Source organism: Pagrus major, chromosome 22 (assembly GCF_040436345.1).
Source record: "Pagrus major chromosome 22, Pma_NU_1.0".
NCBI lineage: Eukaryota > Metazoa > Chordata > Actinopteri > Spariformes > Sparidae > Pagrus > Pagrus major.
In genome coordinates this window covers 13681739-13701545 of record NC_133236.1, presented here as the reverse complement: position 1 = coordinate 13701545, position 19807 = coordinate 13681739, and the positions used below count along the sequence as shown (strand labels likewise).

The window sequence follows — 19807 nt, the reverse complement described above, 5'->3', positions numbered from 1 at the left end:
AAGCCCTGAATTGCTGACAAATGGGGGAATTAGTGTACCAAATCTGATGAAGGCACACAAGATGGGTAAAATTAAAGTTTTAATTAAAACCTTGGCATATGAATTGATGGACTTATTTTAATCACTGAAATGTGTGTCATCATTTTCATCACCTGGCGTTTGACGGACTCGGGCAGCGACTTCTCCAGCAGGCCTTTAACCGGCGGTTTGCTCTCCTTCGTCTCCTCCTCTCCCGCCTCCACAGCCTTCTCCTCGTTCTTGCTCACCTCCTCCTTCTCCCCGGCCACGGCCACCTCATCCCCCTTCCCCTCCTCGCCCTCCTTGGGCTCTCCGAACACGTTGGGGTCGATCAGGAGGAGGATCAGCCTCACCTCCTCGCTGGTTAGGACTCCCATGATCAGCAGCGTCCCGATCAGCTTCAGGATGGGGACGAACTGGTATTCCACGCTGCCGCCTACCGGATCTCGGATATGTATGCCTCCGCCCTGCACGGCCTCAGTGAGCATGCTGATGGCTTTCTCTTTCAGGATGACCAGGGGGATCTGAGGGCTGTGGAGAAACTGGTGGCGCTTCATGTTGATGATGCCGACGGGGGAGAAGTTGACCCGAGGTTTGAGGGAGGTGCTCAGGCCCACGCCGGGCAGCGAGTGCCGCTTGGACTCGTCAGGGAACAGCTTGATGGAGCGAGTCTCGTCCGTGACTGGGATGATGAACTCGTTGTTCATCATTAGGCGAGCCTCCTTTGCGGTCTCAAGATGGATGCTGGCGATTAGAAGAAGAATCAGTTCAATCATCGCACACCTGGAGGCACCGGCCATTATACTTATCAGGAAATAACCATTCTAGGTCTGGGTTTAAAAATAGCTTTCTCTAAGTGGTATAAATGTGCAAAGTTGAGACTTCTACAGCCCCGCAGCACAGAATTACCATAATATATCCGGGGGAGGTGACTGGGTTGTTGATCAATACCAATGACTCAGCAATTACCTGACTCGCTGCTGAGAGGCTGAGTTTCTCAAACTATTTGTGGCCCATAGTCACAGTTCACAAGACAAAACTCTCCACCCACAGGGCTGCAAACACCCTCCACTTACAATTGCATTTTCAGTAATAATGGAGGTAAACACAATGTCTAGAAAGAAGCAGGTGACATTCACAATGCATGATTTGTCCTGATTATGTCAGTCTGTGTGGGTGAGCTGAGAATTTATCGATGTTATGTGAGGAAAGAGAGATTCAATTACACCGGATGTGCGCAGGCAGAGCAAATACATCACAGAGGCATTATTAGGATTTATCATGACAAATTCACTTTGCCGTCTTGAGCGCTGCTCCATCACTTTAACAGTTAATGATGCTGCAGTTGATGTCGTAATAAGTTATCATTCTATCATGGATCATCATTACATTCTCTGATGAGTAGAAATTAGCCAACTTCTTTGCCCTCCGTGCACAAAAGTTTAAAAGTTGTTCATTTTGAGCTGCAGCATCGTAGACTTTCATTTTGTATCAGTGACAGCGACATTAATATATTTTTCTCAACACAATTTCTTCAGACAAAAAAGGCAATTAACCAAACTGCAGGAGGGCAAAGACAAATGAAATATCAATCACAAAAAAAAAATCAGCAATCTCATGACATTATATTCAGACCAAACTGCAGCCACCACACCTGATGAGGACGTTGTAGAAACCCTCTCTCAGCATGCCAGAGAGGTACTGGTTGTCGATGGTGTAGAGGAGCTGTGATTGGTCCAAATGGCTGCAGAGGGCGTGAGCGACGCGGGTGTTTCCCAGGGCACAGAGGGCGCAGTACAGCTTCAGCGTGTGGTAGTGGAATTTTCTCAAGTCTTCATGCTCAGACAACTCCAGGATGTCGTGACAGCTGGAAGAACATAGGAAAAGAATAAGGTGATGGAGAAACAAGAGGGTCATTTACATTACTGTAAATATACTAGAAATTATAGTAAAAACATGCCGATTAAATAATAAAAATAATAAAATGTCTTATTTCATAGATGTTGCTACTAGGGTTACAAATAAAGATTATTTTCATTGACAATTAACCTGTTGATTATTTTCTCATTTTATAGACCAAACAACTAATAAATGAACTGTCAGAAAATGATGAAAAAATGTCATTCAGTGTTTCCCAAAGCCCAAGATGACATCCTCAAATGTCTTTTCTTTTTTGTCTTTTGTTCCACAATCCAAAGATCTTCAGTTTACTGTCACAGAAGACCAAAGATATCAGAAAATATTCACATTTAAGAAGCTGAAATCAGAGAATTTGACCTTTTTTTCTTAAAGAAATTACTCAAACCGATCAATCGATTATCAAATAGTTGTCAATTAATTTAACAGATGACAACTAATCAATTAATCGTTGCAGCTCTAGTTCTTAAACTATTTACAGTACACTTTATTAGCTGTGCCTTTTAATGTTTGTTGGTGTATTTGGTCAGTGTTTTGGATTTAAGTATTATTTTTGCAACGTTTTTGCATTATATTTCTCAATCTTTCAGGTATTTGATTCACTTTATCAGATGAAAACAACCGTTCCCAGCTGGTAATTTATATATGGAAGGCTGATGAAAATCTACATAAGCAGAAAACAGGGTTTTGATAGCAAAATAATCTAATTGTTATCAGAAGAAAACAAAAGCTTGTTTCCTGTTATGTTTATCAGAGATGAAGAGTACCATGGTGGCAAACAGACGGCGTTTTGACAACTGATTTAAGGTGAAAATGTCAGATCAAGTTGCCATCGAGTTCAAGACCGAGTACCCATTGTTGATCAATGCTTCACACTGTACTCTAATCTTATATAAATACTGCATTATACCATTCAAAACATCCACCAATGTGAGTAGTTCCTTTTCCCCAAGTCAACGAGCATTGTTTTGGTTGCAGCCTACTAGACTGTAACACATCTGCTTTAAATGGACCACTGTATGTGAGCCTATTCCTTACAATAATTAGTCATAATGTAAATACCTCTGTATCAAGTCACTATATAAAACATTATTACAGTAAATGGTAAATGTTCATAAAATGTTCATATGGTTTGCTCTGAAACTCCCAAACCCACCCTGCAGAACAGTGTTTATGTCGAGGTCCACTCTTATGAATCTTATTAATCCCGTGATAAATTATCTCGCTATCATGAAAAGTCTGCCTTTTGTTTCCTCCAGATAACGAGATTAATTAACCCGTTATCACAAGAGAAAAACGAGCTTTGTTATCTCAAGCTAAAGGAATAATTAACTCCTGAACTCGAGATAACGGCAATAAAAGAGAAAAAAAAATTGAAAGCTTCCACAAAGCGGTCCAGACTGAAGGTCTACTTACTTTTCCATTAATGTTACGACTGAATGATGGATGATGGATGATTTTATCCATATATCCTTAAGAGCGTTTATGGGAAATGTGGTCGTAATGCCATGAGAAGTCCCACTGACTTGTTAATTTAAATTAAAAACAGCAACAAAGCATCTTTAATGGCTCCCATATAGCTGAGCTCAGACTCTTCCTGTAGTCACTGCGGGAGTGAACCAGTCATGTACTGCAGCTGAAGGTGTTTGACACCAGTCTGTCTACATCACGTTCTCGTTGCACACCTGTTCTCCTCAGGTATATGTACTGCCATCATCTGCAGCGGCTCCAGACACTGGACCACCCAGCCGTGCCTCTCGCTGACCCGGGCGGTCTCCACGTTGAGGAAGGTGTTCGGCATCCGGCTCCACAGCACGGCCACGATGGTCTGCACGTCCAGTCGTGGCGGACACTGCGGCACCGGGTTCCTGTGCTCGCTCTTAAATATGGCAGACGAGAGCGGCATCGCATCCTGGGAGCAGAGGGAGAGACGGAAAGTAAAATGAAGATAATACTGATTGAAGGAAAACAACTTTAATTAAAGGACGTGCTTTTGGTAACAATATTACACTTTTTTTTCAATCAGCATTTTGTTTCTAAAAACACCTAAAAGTAATTTAGATATGTGGTGCCTGAGGGATCCGTGAGCAAAATAGAGATGAGTTTATACTTCATCCACAATTATTATCCCTGGACCATTCAAAGGAGTGTGAATATACAAAAATATGGATTTTTTTAAATTATTATTATTATTTTAATCATAGTTTAATTCCAACCACAATTATTTCAAGTGCAGACAGAGCTGAATACTTAATGACAGCAAAAACTTCCAATGTGGGTCACAGAGCTCTGTTGACCAGTGTGTGACTATTTGAGGATGAGTGACATAAAAAATTAAAGAAGCCCTACAATATGCAAAATAGTATCATGGTTATTCATTCATTCCTGTAAACAAGGTTAACTGTCCTGTTGTACTAGTAAATGTGCTATTTGCTCTAGCAACACCAACATCCACGTTTAAACACTGTATTATATTAAAGCATATTGTTGGATTTGAAAAGAGACGAACCTTGATCTTGACAAATTCAAACTGGAAGAGGTTTGCACTGGTGGGGCGTGCAAACACAGCTGGGAACAGCTTTGTATTTGGCTCCACCTGAAAGTAAACAAAGCTCAGTCATGGACATCAGAGATAGGATGGGATTCAGTTATGCACCAGAATGAAACAGAATGAAACAGTATTGTAGGGTCTTTGGGGACAGTCCTCACTGCTGACTCACAAACAGCGTCTGTCCCCAGCAGTGAGAGCCAGACATGTGTTAACTGAGGGTGATTATGAGATGAGGCAGTATCTAGCTGAAGTGCACTTATTTGCATGAAGTTGCATTAAGAACGTCTGAACGTTGGATAAAGCCAGGTCTCTGTTGCTTTCCATGTTCCAGATCTCTCTTACATACACTATATAATTGCATCCATAAGGTTATAAAGAGTTAGTGGAGACATTTTTAGATTTATAAGTGAAAACCATGTGGAAACCTTCTAAATAATAAAAAAAAATAATTTCCATTTCTGGTTATTGATTTCAACCTAAAGTATCAACTATACAAAGCTCAGGACTGTATTTTACACGTTGGGTGTTACAGGGTCCAGAGGGTTAAACAAACGTCAAAGGCTTTTACACTCTAAGCCCGTGGATTAGCTGTTAAATCAGCTCAATGAGTATCAGTTGGTGTATTGATGACAGACATCAGACACAAAAGATAAACACAAAGAGAGAGGACAAACGGCCACAGCTCTAAAGCCGTAACAGGACAGGATCCTTTTCATCAGGTTAAAAGCCTCTCGATCCCCTCAGAAAGCTTCCCCTTCCAAAAAATGCCAATTCACGACCAAATCAAGGAGCGGAAACAAAAAAGACAGAAAAACGGATGACAGCGACAAAGATAAAGGGGAGAGAAAGACTTGATTGATAAAAGCTTCTCGAGGCATCATTTGGGCGTCGAGTCAGGTATTCAATGTGATCCGTTAAAAACCTGAGATCAGCGAGGCGAGACGAGGATTACTGAGCAGATGTCTGTCTTTGTTAAGACTCTGGTTTTGAAAACAGACGAGAATTCAGCTGTATAATTTCCCAACTGCCTCTCTGCAGGATAATTTACTGCAGTGCAAATTTGTTTACGTTACCTGAGGGGGAGATAGGAGCGAAGATCGTTTGACTGCGTGCGAGCAATACAAATATGTCGGAGTGCCATCATCCTAAAGATTTATTACGTTTATTTATTATTCAAAAGTTCTCAGTCTCTCAATGTAATGGCTAAGGAGCTGAGTGTTGAGGAGTAGTGACCCAAAATACTCGACAGGAGGAAAAAATAATGACATGCACATAGTGAAGTTTATGAGGCCGACTGTCCTTGTGCGTTAGTCCTCCGCTCCCCACCACCACCGTGATTCTTATTCACCTGATATGTTGTGGACAGCTCCTTGCCGTTAGCAGTGAAGGAGACGAGGCCAGTGGCCAGGTCGATCAGACAGCCGATCTCCAGGTCAGAGTTGGAGCGGCTGGAGGAAGACGGGCCGGCTGCGTCCGCTCCGCACACCATGTAGCAGTTGCTCCTCTGGACACTGAGGGAACAAAAGCAGAAAATGAGCTTTGTGGGAATGTGAACACTCACAGGGCACCAGAGACGACTGAAGAATAAAGATAAACACAAGGTCTTCTCATTATGTGATGTGTTCATCGATCTGTGTTGTGACTCTTTCCTCATTCACATTCATTCTGTTTCCACACAGAGGCTCTCGTCTACATTTATTCTCCTGAAGGAGGACGGGAGAAGGATAAAAGATGAGTCATTTTTTCTTGTTTTCTTGTTCAAATTATGGTTTATGGGAAAGTTGAAAGTGTACGCTTACATCTTTACAATTTCACGTTAGCTTATACAGGATTGAATAGGAAATATTTTGTATTATTCTATTAGGATGATCTAGGTATTGTGTTGGCCTGTCTTGTAATGTTAAATAAATAAACTAAACACTGCAAATTAATTCTCTTATAGACCAATCTCATCCACCAGTGGAGACCAAGTGCACCCCCTCATGGCCATGGCACTCTCCGCTGGCAGCGGGAATGACCCAAGGGATGTGACAAAGAGCTTTGAGGGGGCGACATGGCCTCCAAAATCCCCAGGTCCCAATCAGATCGAGCCTCAGTGGGACATCAGTCCAATCTATGAAGGCACTGCCAATGCCCTGGTGACAGACAACACCAGACAATGCCAGAGGTCCGATCCACGTTGCGGAGTACATGGGTCTGATTTGGTCTGGAACATCCCACAGATGCCTGATCAGATTGGCATCTGGGGGAATTTTGAGGCCATGTCGACACTTTGAGCTCTTTCTCACTTTCCTTGGCTTATTTCTAAGTAGTTTTTGTGGTGTTGGAGGGTACATTGTCCTGCTGGGGGGGCCATTGGGGAGTGCCGCTGCAATGAGGGGGTGTGCTTGGCCCACAACGATGTTTTGGCTGGGTGGTGCAAGTCATTGTGGCGTCCAAATAAATGCCAGAATGCAAAGTTTCCCAGCACAAAACTGCATTGCAACGAGATGATGTTCCTCATTCCAAGGTTATTCACTTCACCTGTCTGAGGTTTTAATGTCGTGGTTAATGGTGTGAGCAGCTCACCTAATGTGCAATGTGAAGTCATTTAGAAGTGTTTTTGGAGTAAGATTGATTTTTGCTTTAAGGAAGTCTAAAAAAAACAAAACAATCTAACTTGTGAAACTGTTGTTTGTTGTTTCAGATGTTCCATCTGGCCAAGTCTGTTTCGTTCATTGTCAGTAATTTATTAATTGCAAAAGTTTTTGGATGTCTGTAACTGTATTCCCCCACAATACTGTCTCATTCCCATCGGCGCATTTTTCAGCTCATTACATTCTCTTGCAACACCCGGCGCTCGCCTTCTACAATGCATCAACGTAATGAATTTAGCTTCGAACTTGGCCTTTAGCATGCTAACAAAATGAGAAGTTGTGAGAAGAGGGAAGAGGAGTGTTAGTGTAGTGGGGAAGCAAAAAGTGATGCAAGGGAAAGAAAGTATTGTAAGAAAACTGAAAACACATTTCACACAGCGTCCTGAGGGGTTCTGTGCAGAACTTGATCCACACTGAGGCCCTTAAACAATATTGCATGACCTTCCCTGAATTACTGTGAGGTGGAAAATCCCAGATACAGCCCGATGTCCTCAGAGAACCCAGCAAATCCTGCTGACTCTCCCTCTCTCAGTGTCTCAAGATATTAAAAAAAAAAAATCAAGGAGCTTGCCTCTCATGAACCCGGCCCCTTTCGTCTCCCAGCGTGACGGTGACTGTCCGCGTCTTGCTGAGGCCGAAGTTCTTGCTGTGGAAATGATAGTCGGGCGAGACCCAGCCCACCCACACTGACGCAGGGTCCTGTCCAGCGAACACTCTCACCGAGTGGTAATACTGCCATAAATAACAGAGCACAATAGATTACACTTAGTGAACAGAGAGCATAACAATAATTTTCAGTTGTGTAAATTTGTGTTGATTTACAGTTGTGATGCTTCCATAGTCAACAGTTCCATCTTCTTTTGGAGGATGGCTGCAGAGACAGAAACACAGCTGCAGGTCATAAAAGTAACAAAGTGTTGCCAGACAGAGCAAATGAGTGTAAATTTAGACAAAATTATCCAAATGTTCAGCAACTCCGCTGCTGTTCCCTCTTCATCATATCTTAATTTGCCTCACAACATGGCTCTCAGCTGCTGTTCCGGTGTCTGACCTGAGTTTCAGGGATTCGTCCAGTAACCTGTCTGCAGAGTAGAACTCCACAGGCATGCTCAGTCTACAGTAGACCATGTCATTGTTGCTGTTCTGTGTACCAAACGTCTTGTGCGTGACCTTGAGGCAGGGGGGGTCGTCAACCGTTCCGTCAATCCTCGTCACCTGAGGAGTCAAAATCCAGAGACGGAAGTAATAAGAATAATGAGAATAATGAGAAGAAGGAGAAAGAAGAAGAAGAAGAAACAACAATGATGGAAATGCTTCTTTACCTCGATGTGCATGTGGTACTTCGGTACGATGACAAAGGTGGGAAGGCGCTTGCTGAACCACATGGTGATGTCTCTGTTCATGTTGACGGCGAAGGGCTCGAAGCCTTCCTGGAGACCACACATGGTGTAGTACTTGAAAGTGCTGGCGTCCTTGCCCAGGTTCATACGTCCGATCTGAGACATGCCCAGACTGCACACAGGGATGAAACCTGCAGGAGGGTGAAGGGACATTTGTGGGTTTGCCAGGGCAATATTGGTCTGTCAGTCATGTCACCCCTTGTTTCAACGTGAACAAAGTTGGAGAACCTTCTTTTTCAGATTTAATTAAAAAGTAACTCCGATGCTTCCCTTCCCTTCCACTAATGATGCGATCTGTCTCCCTGCCCTCAGGAGCTACATTTATTTAGTCCGGAGACTTAATAACCTTGGCGAAAATATCTCTGGACATACAAAATTGGGAATGTGCCTTTTATTAATAAGAATGATGAAACTTCATTCTAGCACGCACTATAGTATTTAAATGTGTGTCTTTATAATCCTTGAAAAAGTCACATCGGTGTACTGTCATGTATGTGAGCTATAACACTTAATTTAAATCACTCAACTATATTCCACCGAGTCTCTCTCTCCTGTCTTGTCCTGAGGGGTGGCTCATTTGCAGAGTACAGAGCCGGTGCCACAATGGATTCATTAAACGCAACATAATTTGCATTTTGTACCGCTTTCGGTTTTTGTTTGCCTCATGCTAACTGCCGAACGAACCCGGTCCTACCTCCAGAGATACTGTGGAGTTAACGCGCTCGGAATAAATGAATGAATTAGCACTAAAGTTCACAGTAGAGCCAGTGGAGCCCTCACCGTCCTCTGTCTCAAAGTCAGTGAAGCAAAGCTCGGAGCCCTTTCCGGTGATCAGGAGCTCTCCGTTCAGGGTGAAAATCATGGATTTGTCCTCCATGTTGATCATGCAACCGACCACGTCTCCCTTTTTCCAGGGATGTCCAAAGTAGCGGCTGCCTGCGTGCATACGTCGACCCTTAGGAAGAAACACAAAGCTTGAGGTTTTTGCAGCATAGATAATATGATGATCCAATAAAACTGTTAATATAAAAGTGAACATACTGTACAAGCTGCAAAGATATGCTGGAATCATTAAATAGTTATGTCTTGAGAAAAAATTATAGATTTGTGATTTGTGTCTTTTAAAACTCAACAGCTGTAGCATAACTTGGTGCCATCACTTGAACAGCCGTAATACAGCAAGGATTGCGAAAGAAAAAGCTGCTGTTGAAGTAAAATAACACGATATGTCCTAACAGAGTGAATTTACCCTGTATCCATCAAAGACGAAGGCCTGGTCATCAACTCCCAGTTCCACATCGGGCCTGCAGCCTGGTCTGGCCCAGCCGACCCTCATATCACCTCCGCTCAGGGCCTCAAACTCAAAGTACCACTTCCCTGTTTTCACTGCGTACGTCTGCTCCACACGGAAGAGGCGGATGGTCTCGATGGTCTGGTCATCCGCAAACTGGGGGGCTAGGGACCGGGAGAGGAATGAGGTAACAGGATAAAAGATGCTTGATAACAACTGACAAGTGATGCTAATTTTTGGCAACATTTTCAGTATCAGTTACAATTACAGTTAAAATCACTGGCTATGCCGCACAGTGTGAAAATATGTAGTGCATTTAGTGTGATACTATGATATTAGTTATTTTCAATCACTCATCACCATAAGGTTTATTTTCACTGGGTATTCTGTGACACATTTTATCAAAAATATTACAGCTCCTGTGACTTGTTTTGTGATAATGTAAATAATATATATTCCTATTGTATGGAGGTGATAATAGAGCTGCACAATATGCAAGATTTACTGCATCTTCTGCTTCTAACACTCAATCAGACACTCAATGTTTTACTTCCCCCAAAACAAACTTATACAAGAGATGTGAAGGGTTTTGTGTGGCAGCTTTGTCAACAAGATGTTCTCACCCTCCTGGTCTGGGGGGTCAATGTCGTATCCATACCCAACCATAGTCCTGATGGCCTCTCTCAGACTGTCTCTGTTAGATTTCTTAGTGCGCTCATCAAGTAAAGCATATGGCACCAGGCGAGGATTACGTCTGCTCTTCACATCCTGACACACACACAAGAAAATTGCAGATAAAATAGATTAAATCTGCAAGCAAAATAAAGACAAGCATATACTACAAGTAAAGAAAAATAAATGAGCTTATATTTTTGCATTCGATTTGACAAAACAGTGTTTCAGCAGAAATGTCCAATAAAATACCTAATGTATCATTAATTATGCTTAAATTCAAAGACCAGACTGATGTGCTGCCAATTCCTTTCTAAATGAGAGGAATAATGACTTTTACCTGCTGGATGCCATAGGTCCATCCTTGTTTGATTCTGTCTTTGGCCCACACGTTGTGTGCGTTCTCGGCCAGTTTATCAACCAGAACCTCCTGACCTGCAGTCAGTTTCACGTCAGAGAGCTCCAGTGGCGCAGGCTTATATCCATTAGACATCACGTAGCTGGAGAGGAAACACCAGAAAGGTAAAAGCACAGCATTTTAATAACATTGTGTTGTGCGTCGCTATCACAACAAATATGGAGTAAAATGATATCAATTACATTTATTTTCCGTCTTTAGTAACAACATAAATGTTAAACAGTCAGACATGACAGCTTGAATAAAAGATGAGGGAATATCAGAATATTTTTCTCAATAAATACAACCACTACATAGTAAGCTGATGGGGCAGCTTGTTTTCTATGTGGTTAAGGGATTGAAAACACTAACAATTAAAAAAGCATTTGTTAATGTTTTCAAAGACTCCACTTAATGAGATAATTCAAAGAAAAAGGTCTGAAATTATGTCAAATTTGACTGATATATAATGAATCTTTTCTTTTAGATTACAATCAGAGTGATAAAACTTGAAATCGACTCTTCATGTTTTTCAAATTTAAGTGTATCATTTACTTGATCTTCTTGATGTGTGCTGCACTACAGATTGCCTCTCGGGGGACATTAAAGTTTTCCTCAGTAGAAGTCTAACATACCCTAAAAATGCTTTGTACTTGTGTTTCTTGAAAAAAGAGAAAGAATAGAAAATGAGAGAGACTTACTCTTTGGGAAGTTTGATTTTCTTCAGATCGTCCTCAGCGTGAACATTGACCTGAGCAACATGGCATCCAAGAGCCAACAAGGTCCTGAGGACAGAAGAGACATTCAACCATAAAGACCAGGACTGATATCCATACTCAAGCCCCATTACGGTTCTAGACTTCTAGATTTTTAACACAGCTCATTAGACATTTATACATGTCGCTGGATCAACACTGTGAGTAGTAGCCTGATTTTGGCAGTTGGGGCCCAAACACTATGTAATTGACAAACTGCATACCTTATTGAAGCTCACTCTAACAGTAGATCGCTTTATTGGGCCAAGCCAAATGTTTTTACAGTGAGATGACTCAGTATTTGGCTCAAATAAGCTTTGGATCCAACGTTTCTTAAAAATCAATACTGAAATTCACTCAGGAGATGCAAGTCATTACAAGCACTGCTTTAATCTGAGCCCTAATCTGCTCCCGCACAGCATTCAGCAGAGAGCAGAGGCAGTTCCATGAATAGGTAATTGGATTACTTAGCAAACTGCTCGGTCTTACTTCAGCGTTTCACTGGACATCTGCACGTTGTAGTTCCTTTCAGTTTCAGGCAGCTTGGCGAAGTCCACAAGGCAAGGGTGCTGCCTCTTGTTGTCATCACGAACCTAGAGAGGAAGCAGCCGGCACTCATTATGTTTCAGCGACAAATGTGGACGCTCTCTCCTTCTTTTACTGTGTGAGCCTGCCTGTCCATAACTGCAGCAACACCCCGAAGGAGAATATGATCAAGCCTGGCTCGGTATCCAGAAAAAAACAACAAAAAAAACTAGACTGCAGCTGAATTTATCTGCAGTGGACACTGGCAGATGCATGTTGTTTGCGTTCCACTTGGGACCAACTTAAGCCTCAGGTGTTGATTTTTTAATGAAGCAGAGATAAGCCTGAATCAGCTCAAAGAAGAGGCTCAGATTTCCTCTGCCAGTTACTCTTTCTCTAAGAGTCTTCAGGTAATAAAGGTTAAATAGAACTGAGGTGCACAAAATGTTTAAGCAATACACAGCAAGGCCAAGCACTCAAAAACAATGAAGCCATAACCAACTTTATCACCATCCTTCCTGCCAAGTATCTGCTTCCTGTCTTAGATTCAGCGCAATGTCACTTTGAGCTCATTGAGGCCTTGTTACAGCAAAATTAAATACCAAGCAGCTGTTTGGACCCAAATGTTGTCCTTAATAAACCGTAAGACCCGAGTTCTCCCCCCTGAGAGGAGCGTTCTCCCAGTCTTAATTAATGTGGATGTCATAGTCTTGGAAGGTGAGACACTCATTAAGTTTGTTAAACAGGCGCAGTGGCGACGGCCTCAGCGGGGAAAAGATTCTGTGATAACCGCTACGGTACGAAAGAGGCGGCACGTGCGATCAGACTTCTGACAGACTGTTCTGCAGTGGATGGGAAGAGTGAGTGATGATGTGAGAGAAACACTGTGGAGATGTTAGAGAGGCTCACTGCGGACATACTTACAGAACTTGTCCGTAACCTCACCAGATTAGGATTGACTCCGCCTAATATCAGCTAAGTGCCCAGACTTTTTGAATTTATCACAGATGTATGTAAATATGAGTGATTGTCCACTTTTAGAGTGTGTAAGGTCAGATTATTTTCTTTTTTTTGGCGCAGTGTGTTGACGGTGTGGGTGTTAGATTTATAGGTTGTGGTCCTTTCTAATGTCTTTGATATTGCATGTTTGAAAAAGGAAAATACCAGAGGTTTCAAAAAGTTTTTAGAAGCCAATTAGATTCACTTCAAACTGTAAAGCTCTGACTCACCACTGTGAGTTATACTCCAGGGTAGGACTGTCTGCTCTGGCCACTCGTAGGCTCTTACATTTGTGAACCTCCATATATAAAGGCAATTCTTTGGCCTGCTCCCACAATACCTATTATCAGGCAGTAAAGTGCCAGACAGCACTCTTTGCGTTTTCTGGACTTTCTTTATGCTCTCTGTCCCAAATGCCCGGACGTAAATTGGAAAAAGGACATTTGTGTTTTAGTATCAATCTTGTGAAACGCTTTTAAACCCAAAATGAAAGAATAAGGCAGATTTCATTGGGGTTGTGCGACTGACTCCTACAAATGTCTCTTTTTGAAATGTGAGCTCCCTATGTCTTTTTTCTTCGTGTTTTCCGTCTGTAATTATGTTTCGATGATCCTGACTGTCGTGGCTGGGGCTCCTTTGAAAAAGAGATTCTTAATCTCAGTGTGATTCTCCTGGTTGAATAACGGTTCAATGAATAGAAGAAAGACGGGTCATTATTGTTGTTTTTTGTGTTTAACTTTAGAATATAAATACATTTTGATGATGAAAAAAGAGGTGAAAATGGGATCAAAATATAGAAATCCATGTTTACATTTTATCAGCACTAACATATATAATTTGCAGAACTTGTACTCAAGTCATACAAATACTTAATCAACGTCTAACTAGAGTATTTGTTTTAACTAATCGTCTTTGATCACAAGCTTGTTTTTTCTTCTCTGATCTAATCCGTTTTCACATCAAGTAATTTCGCTTTGAATACTTGAAAAGATGTAAATTTGTTAAACCAAATGACTTGATACTTTCTCCAGCACAGAACACCCTGATATCCTAAGCTGTAAGCTGTTGACATGTACTTTGAAAGGACTGAGATATTAATGTTAATGGACCATTTACAAGCATTTTACTGAAGCAGGCTTGAGTTGACCTTGTGTGTATATCCATACAGACCCAGGCTGTTTTTGTGTGTTACATGTGATGGCAGATCGCAGCTTTACCTTGCCATAGGTCCAGCCCAGTTCGATCTTGTTCATCCCCCACAGTTCGTGGATGTTTTCTGCCAGCTTGTCCCGGACGTTGTCCAGGTGAGGGGGCAGAACGATCTGCAGAGAGAGAGAAGGGGGGAACAGATGGTACAAATGAAAACACTTCTCATCTTTTTCTCCTGACCATGCAATTGTTAGATTCCTGGGGATTGTAGAGATGTTCATATGATTTTGGCTTTGCTACACTGAGGCTGCAAGACTGCATTCATTTTGCTTTTTTGCTTCAGGGCCTCTGCAGAACTGAATATTATATAACAGGTGTGTAAACACTGGCTGAATTAATCTCATATGAGAGATGCCTGATACCTCCCATAGGCTTCGAAAACTTGTGAGATTTATTCTCTTTCAGAACAATCTTAGAAAAAAAACAACAACAAAAAAGGAGCAGCAGACCAGCAACAGCGTGGAAAGAATCAGCAATGTTGACTGCAGCTGGTAAATATTTCAACTGCTTTTGAATGTGTTATCTAAAGTAACAACGCTGAATAATGTAAGCACTTTTAGACTTCCTCAGGGTGTGAGTTTAAGCTCAATTTAATCAAATTAGAAAGTTGGTTCTTCTAAATACAAGTGCTGAAAATAATCTTCCACGAAAATATCTCTAAGAGCTAAATTAAAAAATGATTGCTTTGTCATTATTACAAATGTAAAGAAAATGCTTTCATTAAACAGTATTTTGAATGTATTTTTCATATCATGGTAATTGCATAAAAACATTAATTAATTTTCTTTGCTGTATCTTGAATTAACTGATGCAACAGCAACATTTCCCTGATGATACTGTCCTCACCTGGCTGGTGTCAACAGGAGTGGGGATGAAGGAGGCCTGAGAGAGGAACTGGGTGGTTCCCAGCAGGTCGCGGACCCCCTCGAGGTCCCTCTTGTACTCCTTCACAGGCTCGACGTGCATCTTCTCCTTGGGCAACAGCGCCTCGTAGCACGGAGAGTAACCAGCGGGCGGCAGGAACTTGAAATCTCCGTGGCGTCCACCCAACAGGAAACGGACCCTGAGAAGAGACGTTACATAACACTGTGAGACGTTACGTAATAATATTAACACCAAGGGTATTCTAAAAGTTTCTCTTTACTTACTTTGCCAATGACCTTTTTTTAAAATACAATTCAGCGAATAGCGCTGCACACCTCTGCCTTCACCTAATACCAGGGCTGTAGTAAAGCCACCCAAGGGCAGGGATTATCTCCACTCTCATAAATCTTTCTGCTCCAAATTCATTTTACACTTAGTAACACCAAGTATCAAAATAATTAAAGTAAAGAAGATTGTGGTTTTTAAACTACATCGCTGCTTTATTTCTAAAGCAAACGTGGGCTGAGGAGCTGTAATTGCATCTCAACAGAAATAAAAACAAGCACCTCTACTGGGAATGCTTCTTAAGCTCATTTCCCACATTTACCCAATTATAAATACGGAGCCTTACTTGACACCTGCAGAGAAGCTGACGACGGGGAAGAAGAATCCCTCTGTGTTGAAGTCCTCGAACATGCCCTGGACAGGCTGCCCATTGATCCTGAAGGACATGCTGGGAGCGCCCAAATCCAGACAGCAGCTGACCACGTCGTCCGAGTTCAGCAGGTGCTGGTTAATGGAGGCCACGGCCCTTGGGATTCGGCCTAGACAACAGCGGGCGGAGACAGAGAGGGAGGATGGATGGCTGTTAAGGCTGCAAAGTCATTGCGAATATAGGGCAGGATGATGGGCGAGGAGAAGAGAGGGGAGCAGAGAGGTCGAGAGATGGCTGATGAGTGCTTTAAAAGGGATGGGATGAAATGGACGACAGGAGGTGATGGGTCTTTTAGTAGTTTTGGAAGGGAAGAGAGGTGAAAAAGGTGTTGTGCTTTTAGGATGACAGCAGAGGAGAGGGGGCATTGAAAGGACTGAAAGCCCTAAAGCACAAAGCCGAAAGTTGGCTATGTGAACACAAACTGCAGACTGGCTATTTCCTCTTATTCAGACGGAGAGCATACCTGCATACCTGAAACCAGCAGGGCTTCAGCTATGGGCTTTGCGTTGTGTTAAGATGTGAGGCATGTGTCAAAGTCCTGAAGAAAGGTCGAAGGTGGAGGTCGTGTGGTGGAATTTTATATCGCTGCCTGTGCTGTGACTTTGTCTAAAAATGAAAAGAGCAGCCTGGAGACTGGACAGCAGGCTCCTGCATTATTCACAGTAAGTTCTGTCGAGTCCACAAGACTTTTTGTTTTTGTATTGAGCACCATAACGGACTTGGAGTTACTTCACTGCAAAGGTGCAAAGTGGTATCGAAAGAAACTTGGATGTTTTCGAATTTCAATACAGCTGCATCAATCAACCGATCAGTCATCAACTTTGAAATTAATTGCCAACTATTTTGATAATCCATTAATCTAAAAATGATCTGATTCAAGCTCCTTAAATGGACAAAATGTCATCGTGGGAAACACTGAACACACGTTTCACTGTTTCATACACCAAACTACTAATCGATTCATTGGGAAAATAACTGACAACACTAATAATTAATAATAATAATAATTAATTTGAACTCTTACATGTTTCTTTCTAACATTGATTCCAACAAACTCAAAAACAAAGTTTAGTTTTGATTTCTCTGGGGTTAAACACTCAAAGGCTCAGCTGATCTTCATCAGGACTGTGTGGGTGTGGTTTGATCAGATTTTATTGACAGTGCTATTAACAGAAGCAAACAAACCCACAAGGGTTGCACATTTTGATTTAAATGTCGCTACATTCTGAATGATTGGATCAGATTTTTGGTCATCCCATTTCTAACTGAGCCCCGTCTTCTTCAAACCAGTGAGAAAAACAAGGATAAAACACTAACGTCTCTGTTGTGAAATAACAAAAAATGTTCTAACTCTGTCAGAAAATAGTGTATTCATGCAGCACCTCACTGCTCAAAGCAAGATACTGATGTAAAAAATGCATTCGTGAGGCCTTTGAGGTTGCGATAATGCAGTCAGTTCCCCCCACGGAGGTGAAACAAACTCACTATTCTAACTTATACAGTATGTATTCAAAGGTCTCCAGTCTCTATCACTCTCATAAAATGAAATTGAAGTGCTTGTCTTATATGAGGTTGCTGTTAGATGCTTACCGGACCAGAGATGAAGTCCATCAAAGCTGTAGGAGTACAGGTCATCTCCGACACCGTTGCCACCCCATCCCTCTCCTCCGCCCGGGTACGGAGCGTAGCCTGTAGTGTTGGCCCAGCCTACCCTCAGGTGGGTCGGCTCACCAGTTACAAAGTGGTCCACCTGGTCGATCACCAGCTCAAAATACCACTTTTTATACTGAGCTGAGCCTTCAGCCACGCCCAGGAAGATGTTCGGCCTCATGCTGGAGGTGATAAGAGAGAAAGAAGCTTCTAGTCAAATAGTTGTTATTAGTTATGGCTCCAACTTTAACCCAGCTGCCGGAGAACATTTTGAGATTTTTTCACAATAAGACACAAGCATGTATACTAAACTTCACACACTGATGGATAAAACAGTTGCAAAGCTTTTCTCTTTCATTACCTCTGAACATCATTAACCAGTCGAGTCTGGAGCAGCAGGTCCCTCTTGGGAAGCAGGTTGTCACAGATCAGATTCTGATTGGCTCTCACTGCCACCCCATTACAAACACAGAGGGAACACAGGACATCCAGAATCTAACGGAGAGAATAAATGGGTTGCACAAATGAATAAAAAAAGTGCATTCACACACCCTAAAATGAATATCCACTGCTTATTTCTCAGTCTCTGCATGCTGCAGCACTGTATAAAAGGACCCTCAAGTGTCACTCATGGTCAGCAGCTGTTGTTTACGAGGCTGCCCGTGCCATGCCTGTTATAATTTACAAGGAAAACAGTGAGAGACTGAGGCATCTGAACACTGCATGTAAAGCACATGGTTGGAACGTCATAAAACACAAGAATGTCATTTAATATGAGGCTTCAATCAGCCGTGACAAAGATAATATTACATTGTTCAGAGCTCTAACTTGTTGCTTTTTGTTCAGTAAGAATTGAGGTTGTATGAACTGAAATCAAAACCCGGATTCATGTTAGAAATAAAAATCAATCCACTAATCAATCAATCAATCAATCAATCCGTTAATCAATCACCTTGTGGTTGCGTCCATGCTTGTAGAGCAAAGAGATTATGGATTTGATGTGAGCTCTCTGGATGATGTTCAGAGCCTCTGGACTTTCTACCAAGATACAGTGGAGGACTTCCAGGATCCCTGAGAGGTCAAACAAAACATCCAATAAATCCATCAATCAATCTTTATTTGTATAGCGCCAATTCACAACAAAAGTCATCTCATGACACTTTCCATATTGAGCAGGTCTAGACCATACTCCTTGAGTAATTTTTTCACAGAGACCCAACATTTCCCCCATGAGCAAGCACTTGGCGACAGTGATGAGAAAAACTGCCTTTTAACAGGCAGAAACCTTGAGAGGAACCGGACTCAATGGTGGGCGGCCATTTGCCTTGAATAGTTGGGTTATTAACAATGTCATTATTATTATCATTATATTATTATTATTATCAACAAATGCTGATCAAATTGATCACATCTTAGCATCAGTAAAACTATTTTACTGAAACTCACTGTTATGCTATATATAAGTATATAATACCTGATGAAGATTCCAGTCTGTCCAGTTTGCTGACCAACCAGTCCAATTTGCGGGAAAACTGGGTGCAGTTGTTCCTGTTCCCACGAATCAGTGAAGCTGAACAAAGGACAAAGTTTTCACAAGGTTGAATGAAAGTATGCACATGGTTTAGTAAAGACATGAATGATACCGTTAAAGGTGTCAAATTAAACCCGAGCAGCGGACCTGAAGATGAGTGGATGTTTCAGACAGTCTGACTTTTAATGAAAAATAGTCCACCGTTTTCCTGTGAACATAAAGTCGATGTCTGACACATGCGGTCCGCAGGTAGATATTAAAATTCATTAAATCTGTGAAACCACCTGACACCTGCTCTTATGAAGTCTTTCTGATGGAAAACACATGGAAGAGATTCTGAAGCGACTGTGAATTCAGGCGCTCTGTGCTTTCTAGAAAGCTGAGGTGTGTTCCCCTTTGTGCCCTTTCTCTGCCACCGTGGTGACATTAAGAAGTCTCCTTATTACTTTACTGTCTCATTTCTCACCATTAGGATTCAGGGACACTGGACTGATAATGCCCGTGAAACAATTTAACAGCACTTTGTGCCAAAGGAATACTGATGGGTGTCTAATCTCTTTTAATTCTGCCTTTACCGGAGAGCTATCGCTCAATATGAACACATGGCGAGAGCCACATCACGAGGCAAGGGTAGGGATGTTCACCGTGAGTGATGTGAATGTGAAATTAAAAGTCAG

The 19807-nt window shown here is 42.0% G+C and overlaps 1 protein-coding gene across 1 annotated transcript in view; it reads right to left on the bottom strand.

The window, feature by feature from the left end:
• ryr3 (ryanodine receptor 3) overlaps positions 1-19807 on the bottom strand; it is a 126041-nt gene that overhangs the window by 55206 nt on the left and 51028 nt on the right. The window contains exons 15-36 of the mRNA XM_073492379.1: positions 19074-19169; positions 18552-18670; positions 17961-18094; positions 17540-17781; positions 15866-16058; positions 15217-15433; positions 14379-14483; positions 12127-12230; positions 11584-11667; positions 10826-10985; positions 10437-10581; positions 9772-9977; positions 9303-9477; positions 8445-8653; positions 8174-8337; positions 7945-7993; positions 7694-7854; positions 5835-5997; positions 4445-4531; positions 3621-3847; positions 1673-1885; positions 153-762 (exon numbers count right to left, since the gene is read on the bottom strand). Coding sequence (XP_073348480.1) covers positions 153-762; positions 1673-1885; positions 3621-3847; positions 4445-4531; positions 5835-5997; positions 7694-7854; positions 7945-7993; positions 8174-8337; positions 8445-8653; positions 9303-9477; positions 9772-9977; positions 10437-10581; positions 10826-10985; positions 11584-11667; positions 12127-12230; positions 14379-14483; positions 15217-15433; positions 15866-16058; positions 17540-17781; positions 17961-18094; positions 18552-18670; positions 19074-19169 — 3863 coding nt within the window. The remainder of the gene's footprint in view (positions 1-152; positions 763-1672; positions 1886-3620; positions 3848-4444; positions 4532-5834; positions 5998-7693; positions 7855-7944; positions 7994-8173; positions 8338-8444; positions 8654-9302; positions 9478-9771; positions 9978-10436; positions 10582-10825; positions 10986-11583; positions 11668-12126; positions 12231-14378; positions 14484-15216; positions 15434-15865; positions 16059-17539; positions 17782-17960; positions 18095-18551; positions 18671-19073; positions 19170-19807) is intronic.